The sequence below is a fragment of the Mus caroli genome, unplaced genomic scaffold (assembly GCF_978045245.1).
Source record: "Mus caroli unplaced genomic scaffold, Mus_caroli_1 scaffold_6, whole genome shotgun sequence".
In the NCBI taxonomy this organism is placed as follows: domain Eukaryota; kingdom Metazoa; phylum Chordata; class Mammalia; order Rodentia; family Muridae; genus Mus; species Mus caroli.
The window spans coordinates 14,085,790-14,095,349 of NW_028227261.1; the positions used below are offsets into that span (position 1 = coordinate 14,085,790).

At 42.3% G+C, this 9,560-nt stretch overlaps 1 protein-coding gene across 1 annotated transcript; it reads left to right on the top strand.

The window, feature by feature from the left end:
* The first annotated feature begins 2,648 nt into the window (after positions 1 to 2,648).
* Positions 2,649 to 5,407, top strand: LOC110293282 (oogenesin-1-like). The gene is made up of 3 exons (XM_021161166.3): positions 2,649 to 2,953; positions 3,620 to 4,204; positions 4,825 to 5,407. The coding sequence occupies exons 1-3, from the start codon at positions 2,829 to 2,831 to the stop codon at positions 5,405 to 5,407; spliced, it is 1,293 nt and encodes a 430-aa protein (XP_021016825.2). The 5' UTR covers positions 2,649 to 2,828.
* Positions 5,408 to 9,560: the final 4,153 nt, after the last annotated feature.

Sequence of the window (9,560 nt, forward strand, 5' to 3'; positions counted from 1 at the left end):
TTTTAGAGGTGGCATTACGTGCATGTGGTTTTCTCCTTTTGACTTTGTTGTGAGATGATTAATACCTTGTCTTTTCTTTGGTGTAGGTATCCTCCTTATATTGGAGTTTTCCTTCTAGAATCCTCTGTAGGTCTGGATTGGTAGATAGATACTGTTTGAATTTGGTTTTGCCCTGGAATATTTTGGTTTCTCCAAGTTCATTAAGAGTTTTGCTGGGTATAGTAACCTGTGCTGGCATTTGTTTTCTCTTAGAGTCTGCATGACCTCTGCCCAGACTCTTCTGGCTTTTAGTGTTTCTGTTGAGAAGTCTGGTGTAATTTTGATTAGTCTGCCTTTATACATTACTTAGCCCTTTTCCCTTGCAGCTTTTAATATTCATTCTTTCTTTCTTCTGTGCATTTAGTGTTTTGACCATTATGCAATGAGAGGATTTTCTTTTCTGGTCCAATTTATTTGGTGTTCTATAGGCTTCTTGTACATTTATGGCCATCTCTTTCTTCAGGTTGGGGAAGTTTTCTTCTATGATTTTGTTGAAGATGTTTTCAGGTCCTTTCAGAATCTTCATTCTCCTCTATTCCAATTCTTAGATTTGGTCTTTTCATTGTGTCCTGGATTTCTGGATGTTTTGGGTTAGGAGTTTTTTTTTATGTTTTGAATTTTCTTTGAGAGTACTCTCAATATCTTCTAGGATGTCTTCTATACCTGAGATTCTCTCTTCAATCTCTTGTATTCTGTTGGTGATGCTTACATCTATAATTCTGACCTTTTTCCTATGTTTTCCATTTCCAAGGTTGCCTCCATTTGTGTGTGTGTGTGTTATTTTTAATTGTTTCTACTTCTTGGACTACTTCATTCAATTCCTTTGCCTGGTTGATTGGTTTTCATGTATTTCTTTAAGGGATTTATTTGTTTCCTTTTTAAGGGCTTCTACCTGTTTACCTGTGTTTTCCTGTATCTTTCTTTTCAGTGAGCTATTTATATCCTCCTTAAAGGACTCTATTATCTTCCTGATATAGGATTTTAGGTCAGCTTCCTGATTTTCAGGTGTGTTGGTGTATCCAGGGCTTGCTGTGGTGGGAGAACTGGGTTCTGATGATGCCAAAGTATATTGGCTTCTGTTGCTTATGGTCTTGCACTTGCCTCTCACCATCTGGTTATCCATGGTTTTTGCTGGTCCGGGTATCATTATCTGGAGCCTGCTTCTTTTGTCCCTGGATTGTTTCAGGTCTTTTGGTAGGCCTGTGGCCCTGACTTAGCGACCTCCTATGGGTTCTTTCAACTGTGGGGTCTTCAGAGGTGCACAGAAACTGCTGATCTATTGCATTGGCTGAAGCAGATTTCCTCGGAGACCTTCAGACTGTTGGGTCTTCAGAGGAACAGTCAAGCTGTTGTCCTATGAAGCTGTTCTCCAGGAAGGCCTACAGACTGTGGTTTCTGTTTCCCTGTGAACTCCAGGAAGGCTTTCAGTCTTTTGGGTCAGTTTTCCCTGTATGCCTCGAAACACCCCCTACCCCAGCCCACCCCAGGATGTCTTCAGACTGTGGTGTTGGTTGCCCAGGTACCTTGTGTGCAGAGGAACTCCTGTGATGCCTTCAAGCTGTGGTGTCATCAGGTGAGCAGACAAGCTGGCGATCAGTTGCTTAGTTGTGCTGTATGCAGCAGATCTCCTGGGATGCCTCAAGCTGTGATGTCTTCAGGGGAGCAGGCTAGCTAGCCTTCTGCCCCAGCAGACAGCACCAATCAGAAGGGGAGTAGAATTCAGTAGGCTTTGATGGGTGATGGGTCTCAAGGCCACTGGGCTCCCAGCAGCAGCTGTGGGATTTCAAGAGTGTTCTTACCAGATGCCCTGAGTGCAGCGGATCTCCTGAGGTGTCTCAGGCTGTAGTGTCTTCAGGAAAACAGGCTAGCCAGCAGTCTGCCCCAGCAGAAAGCACTGGCCAGAAGGCTAATAATGATAATTTCAAAGATGCCATTGCTTATTCCATACAATATAGCTTGATGGAGACTGTGGAAAGTTTGAAAACTGTTTTCCTTTGCTTTTTTTTGAGGGCCTGGAGAGCTAAGCACAGTCTGGTCATCATCAAACAGCTAACTGAGCCTTTAGGGTTCCTGGTGATCCCTTTCCAGTGGGATATATTCACCCCAACTGTGACTGCAATTGGATGTGGCCTTCGTGAACTAGGATACTTTGGAGAGGCTTTACACCACCAGAGAGGAGAATTATGGCTTTAAAACCAACAAAGGCTGGACCAAACAGTTCTGGATTAGAAATGCTACAGCAGCACAGGCTGAGCAGTGGTGAAATACACATTTAATCCCAGCACTTGGGAGGCACAGACAGGCATCTCTTTGAGGTCCAGGCCAGTGTGGTCTATAAAGCAAATTTCAGGAAAGCCGAGAATGCAGGTAGTTCTATAAAGACCATGTCAAAAAGAAAGAAAGAAAGAAAGAAAGAAAGAAAGAAAGAAAGAAAGAAAGAAAGAAAGAAAGAAGAGAAAAGAAAAGAATTGAGGGTGATCAAATTGGTAAACTGAGTTCTCCATCCTCATCAGTAGTGATTTAGTCCTCACACTTCCCTGTGTGGGCAGAAGGGCTCCCTAAATTTCTTGTCATTAATAGTATATTTTTCCCTGTTTCCCTAGGATGTCACTTTCGAAGAAGACATAGTGAATATCAACCCTCCACCCGCCCTCCAGAACCTGGCAATTCAGAGTCTACTGAGGGATGAGGCCTTGGCCATTTCTGCTCTCAGGAACCTACCCCAGAGTCTGTTCCCAGCAATTTTTGAAGCAGCCTTAATTGATGGACATATAGGGATCTTGAAGGCCATGATACCTGTGTGGCCCTTCCCATACCTTTCTTTAGGAAGGCTGATAAGGAATTGCAACCTGGAGACTTTGAAGGCTATGCTTGAGGGAGTGGATATACTGCTTGCACAAAATGATCGCTCCAGGTAGGCAAGATCAGCTAGGGTGAAGATAGGATCTCTGGGTGCTGAGAAGGAGCAACTAGAAACAGGAAATATTTGGTCAACCATGGATCAGAGGCTTCTGATTGCATGAGCTTAGAGGGATGAAGAAGCTTGGGATAAGTCTCAGCTATCTGGGCAAACAATGGCTAATGTAGAAGAAGAGAAGTGTAGGCACAGCCAGTAAGGAATGGGCCGTTCCGTGCATGCCTCAAAAGTACAAGTGAAATGAGATTGGGATTAAGGGGCCTGGAATGAAGAGAAGTAAGACAGGGCTAAAGATGTCTCTCTTGCAAAGAATGCTTGCTATTCAGTAACTCAACATGAGTCTCTGTGTTCGATGATAGGCACAGGAAATAGCAAACTTTTTTAAACAATTTTTTTTTGTTTTTTTGGTTTTTGGTTTTTTGGTTTTTTTGAGACAAGGTTTCTCTGTATAGCCCTGGCTGTCCTGGAACTCACTTTGTAGACCAGGCTGGCCTCAAACTCAGAAATCCATCTGTCTCTGCCTCCCAAGTGCTGGGATTAAAGGTGTGCGCCACCACTGGCTGGCGCAAACTTTTTAAGAAACAGCTGAAGTGTGAGTGTAGCAGAGAATCAGACTGTAAAATATAGCTTCTCTTATGAGAATTATATTCATTTCTCCCACAGTAGATGCAAACTCAGAGTGCTCAGTTTAAGGAATGAATACCATACTTTGTGGAGAATATGGGGTGGATCCTATGAAGGTAAAGGCTTGCCAGAGTTCATGACACAGCAGCAGCCAGTGGAAAACTGTCCTGACTGTGGGGTGAATAAAGAATTGAAGGTGACAACTGACCTCAACCTCCTGGATGGTGGACTTGATGAATCTGCCACATACTTGTTGCAGTGGGCCCAGCAGAAAAAAGATTCCATTCATCTATGCTGTACGATGTTGAGAATTCATAGCTTACCCAAAGACATATTCAGAGATATCCTCAAAATTGTAAATACAGGCTGTATACAGGAGCTTCACTTGAAGGAATTGTACACAGAAGAGTTGGTTTTTCTTATACCTTACCTGAGAGAGATCAACAATCTTCTTACATTCATGCTAAGTAGCATCAGAGAAACCTACAGAATGGATAACTCTACAAGGCTTGATGAAGAGAATATAAGCAGGTTTATTTCTCACCTTCCCAAATTCCACTGTCTCCAGAATCTCTATGTAAATGATATCACCCTTCTAGGAAACAACCTGAAAGACTTCCTCGGGTAAGGAAGGATCATGAGGGCTCAATGGACCAAAGAAAACATTTTTTTTCTTTTTTTTGGGGGGGGGAGGGGATGGGTGGATCTAGGGAGTCCTTCGTGATCTGGCCATCATAAACCTTAGAGATATAACATGTCTAACCAGATGAGCTCTATGCTAAGATATGTATGACTAGGCATAAGCATTGCCTCTAATTGTTCATATGTGAATGGTTTTGAGTCCAGAAATGAGTTGAGTAGATAAGAAATATACAACACTGAGGTTCAAGGGTAAGACAGGATCATGGCATTTGGATGAAGTCTGAGAACTCGTAAAAAACAGCATTAGAAAGTTGTTGAATTTTGTTTGGGGTGGGTAGTCCTTCTGACATGCACCATGTTGATCTGATACATCCATTGCTGTGGTTTCCTGCCATTCCCTGAATCAAACCTATGGTGATATACAGGCCTCCAACTAGAATGCTGTGGGTTGTATGATCAGACAACAGAAGGTCATGTCCTGGGGCTTGACCTCAATATATAGTCAGACTGAGCTTGGGAGAACTGTCATCTGTTTAGCTGTCAATCCCTCCAATGCTCTTCAACATCATTGGCCAGAAAGCAATAACTTGTTCTCTCCCCAGGTGCCTGGGGAAGCCCTTGGAGACTCTTTGCCTCACTTCTTGTGACTTATCACAGTCAGACTTGGATTACCTGCCCTGTTGCCAGAATACTTCTGCACTCAAACGTCTGAACCTGACTGCTACAAGTTTGCGTGGTTTAGTCTTTCGTCCTCTTGGAGTTCTCCTTGAGAGTATTAGAGATACACTGCAATCCCTGGAATTAGAGTTGTGTTTTATGGAGGACTCTCAGATCAGTGCCATTTTGCCTGCCCTAAGCCAATGTTCCCATCTCACAAAGGTCAATTTCTATGATAATGAACTCTCTCTGACTATCCTGAGACAACTTCTATACCACACAGCCAACCTGAGCCAGCTGACCTATGAGGTATACCCTGCCCCTCTAGAGTGCTATAATGACATGAATATAATACTAACACATAAATTAGAAAATTTTTGTCCTGAGCTTCTGGACATAATCAGGGCCAATAGGCAGCCCAATAGAGTCACATTTGCTACATCCAAATGTTTAATCTGTTGTGGGTCCTACGTTTATGATCTGGAGACCCAGCGTTGCCTGTACCAGAAAGAACTACTGGAAGATTGATTATGGAACAAAGAAATGGAAGCTGAGTATTAGAAATGAACAAAATCGTAAGTCAATGTCAATTGCTGATAGGAGCATGGATATGTCAAGCACCTAAATGTCTGAGACACATTGGAAAGGCAAGATCTTCCTCTGAGCAAGAGAATGGATGTTGCATCTGCAAAAAGTGCCAAGCACTCTTTTCTTCTCTAGCTATTGTAGTTTGAGTGTGTCATAATAGGGGCACCCTTCCATGAGAAGAGTGTCCCCCTTTATTAAGTGCATACAATAAATGTGTTGACTTTCTGCATTGCTGGTATGTCTCTATCAGAACACAGAGCCCAATCATTCCCAGCCCTTCTGTACCTGCGTCTGATTTCTTCATTCCTCATCACCATAATTAGGTCAATCTCAGATTTGTGCATTTCCTTGCATCTCAGGAACAGGTCTCATAAATGGGACCCAAACCACAGGGCTTCACAAAATGCTCAATGTCTGGGAAAAAAAATTTGTATATAGTACATTCAGATCACAACTTAGTTAGATATGGAGAACAATGGGATGAAGGGACATGTTTCTTCAGCAGTCTAGAAAATGAGGACCAAGTGAATACCAAGGCAGGCACATTTCAGGAACTATGTTCTTGTATTTAACCTTTTCTGGAAGACATTATTTGCAATCAGAGACCTGATATCAAAATGAGTATATGATGTAACCTTAAGCTATCTAGTTCTTCATACTTCCAGAACAGTTTATAAATTGACTAAGATGAGCTTCACTTAGTCCGAGACATATTTCCTAACACTATCCCCTGATTCCCTGTGACAGGTCCTCATGGGGATCTCCCAACTTTCATGTGTAGTGCAGCTTCTTTAAGATATTGAGGTGACTCACAGCAGTCTGCGGAGAAGAGGATGTTCTCCATGGAACTTATCACAGTCTCCTTAATTTAGTTCATCTCTTTGACATTCAGGCTGGCCATGGTCTGTGGACCTAATAATGCCTTGGACCTCTGCCTCACTGGCTTTTTATGGGTCTTATTTTCTAAAGGTCCTGTAGTGCTGAGATTAAATATACACAACTCCATGCCAGGTGATGTTCTTTAAAAATAAAATGTACCAAGATGCTCTTCATGAGGTTCCATGAATAACCAAGACTCCTTAAAACTATGAGTTTTCTGGAGGGACACCCATAGAGAATGGAAGACATTTCTGCCTACAGTCTGGAATTAACCATTAGGTAGGGATCCTCAGAGTCAGCCCAAGATAACCTAAAACCAAGTTCTCAGCACAAAGAAGATCTACTTGCCTCAGAGGGACAAAGGGCAAGGGATAAGAGACAAGAGATAGAAGACAAGGGAGAAGAGGAAAGGAACAGGGGAGAGAGTAAAGTAGTATTTGTCCTTGGGGGCAGGGCAGGAGTAAAGGACTGCCTCTGGATAGAGAAAAGACAGAATACCTAGCCTGTAGGCAAAAGGCATGTTACAAAGGTAAAAGGTAAACCCCATGGGAGAATGAGGTATTTAATTTTAATTGGGCTTTATAATTATGTAAGGTAAAGTGGGGTTTTGATTTCTGGACTTGAGAGCTGGGCTTTGGTAGTGAGCCTCAAGAAGAGGAAGTGTCCAAATAAAGGAATGGACCTTGGGGGCTACCTTTAGAAATGTAATCTAATGGTTTTCAGCAAGGCACAGAGAATGAGGGACAAGGGAAAGACTGCCAAAGCCATGTGTGCCATTTTGACTGTCTGACTACAGTCCCTTCGCTGAGGCAGGAAGATTGCTGAGAGTGGCAGTTTCAAATTAATCTACAGATCAAGACACTATATCGGAAGACAAAACAAAACTAACCAATCTCCTCCAAAACAAAGTACATACATACCACCACACTCAGTTTACTAATAGATGACTAAACAAACAACTAAGACTCCGTGGTGGAGAATGATTCATTGAATGGTCTTTGGACTCTCAGGATAGTGTCAGTTTTTTGGCTTTCACAAAGGGAACCCCATCAATGGCAATAATGAAAATAATCCCAGGCAACATCAGTTTGGGACACAAGCAACCAATCAGAAGTCAAGTTTTGGATGTAAGGTGGAGCAGAGAGAGAGAGAGACTGGTGAGGGTTTAATGAGCCTGGTTCTCAGTTTTCAGGCACATCACACTGTGCTAAAGTCTAAAATAGTGTAAATGTTTTTTTTTTTAATTTTGTTGCTTTCATTAGGGAGATGGGTATAGAGTTTTTTAAGAGAAGGCATGTGAAATACTCTAAAAATTAGATTAGTAGTTCTTTATACATACATGCAGAAAAGGAAGGTATTTTCAATTACAAAACATACATGGATGTTTAGGTATAACCTGAATAGAAATAAAAATCTATGTTTAAAAAAAAGGGAAAAAATGAAAATTGATCAGATGGATTTGAAACTGTCTTACAGGCCATTAGTTCCTTTACTTTGCAAGAAAAAAGCATGGAGATTTCAATGGGGTAGAAGCCAGCCTGGTCTAAGGGGTGAGTTCCAGCCAGGGTTATTTTAGTGAGACCTTCTCTCAAAAAACAACAACAACAAAACATACAAAAACACTGCATTTACAATCATAACCAGTGTCTTCAACCAGTTCTTCTTAAAAGACTCTGAACTTGTGTTCTTCTGTCCCATCTCTTGTCTAATGATTCTAGATCTGATGGAGTACCCCAGTGGAGGAAGGTGATCTACAGGCAGTGAGGGCTGATAAGAAGATAAACTTGAATTCCTGCCCAGCTGGAGACCCGGGCCTGCAGCCCAAGAGCAAAGACCCTGCACTGGACACAATCCCTCACAGCACACACCCCAGCTGCAGCTCCACCCCCATCCCCACCCCCCACCCCCTAGTATTCAGACGCATCCCAAGATCTTAACCTTGCCACAAGACCGGGCATACCAGCACCCCTGCCACCCGGGAAGCAGATTCCCGCCCAGCCAGAGACTCTCAGCGCCTTTTGGCTACCTCCTGTGCCTGCCAAGAGCAGAGACCTGATCCCACACAGCACACACACACCAGTGGCATCTTGAACCCCCTCCCCACCCCGCCCCCAACCCCAGTTGCAGCTCCAATCCCCAGGATCACAGGATCACATGAACAACGATAGGCTCCAGTCAGAGACTGGGAGGTCAGATAACACCAAAGATGACCAAATGGCCAGAAGCAAGTGTAAGAACATAAGAAACAGAAACCAATTTGACTTAGCAACATCAGAACCCAGTTTTCCCACCACAGCAAGTCCTGGATATCCAAACACACCCTTAAAACAAGATTCAGATCTAAACTCGTTTCATGAAGATGATAGTGGACTTTAAGGACATAACTCTCTTAAAGAAATGCAGAAGAACACAAGTAAACAAGTAGAAGCCCTTAAAGAAGAAACACATAAATCCCTTAAAGAAATATAGGAAAACACATCCAAACAGGTGAAACAATTGAACAAAACCATCCAGGATCTAAAAATGGAAGTGGGATCATTAAAGAAAACTCAAAGGGAGACAGCTCTGGAGATGGAAAACCTAGGAAAGAGAACAGGAGTCAAAGATGGAAGCATCACCAACAGAATACAAGAGATAGAAGAGAGAATCTCAGTGGTAGAAGATACAAGACATAGACACAACAGTCAAGGAAAATACAAAAAGTGAAAAGCTCCTATCTCAAAACATTCAAAAAAATCCAGGACACAATGAAAAGACCCAACCTGAGAATAATAGGTATAGAAGAGAGTGAAGATTCCCAACTCAAAGGGCCAGCAAACATCTTCAACAAAATTTTAGAAGAAAACTTTCATAACCTAATGAAATATCCGCCCATAAACATACAAGAAGCCTACAGAACACCAAACAAATGGGACCAGAAAAGAAATTCCTCTCATCATATAATAATTAAAACACCAAAGGCACAGAACAAAGAAAGAATATTGAAAGCAGTAAGGGGAAAAGGTCACGTTACATATAAAGGCAGACCTATCAGAATTACACCAGACTTCTTACCAGAGACTATAAAAGCCAGAAGATCATGGGCAGATGTCATACAGACCCTAAGAGATCAAAAATGCCAGCCTAGGCTACTATACCCAGCAAAACTCGCAATTACTATAGATGGAGAAACCAAAGTTTTCCAAGACAAAACCAAATTTAAACAATATCTTTC

What these genes read in the sequence shown, in the direction of transcription:
- LOC110293282 (XM_021161166.3), top strand. Translation starts at nt 2,829, where the DNA reads ATGATACCTGTGTGGCCCTTCCCATACCTTTCTTTAGGAAGGCTGATA. An exon ending in GCACAAAATGATCGCTCCAG is followed by an intron (nt 2,954 to 3,619) that starts GTAGGCAAGATC and finishes TTTCTCCCACAG; the next exon opens with TAGATGCAAACTCAGAGTGC. An exon ending in AACCTGAAAGACTTCCTCGG is followed by an intron (nt 4,205 to 4,824) that starts GTAAGGAAGGAT and finishes TTCTCTCCCCAG; the next exon opens with GTGCCTGGGGAAGCCCTTGG.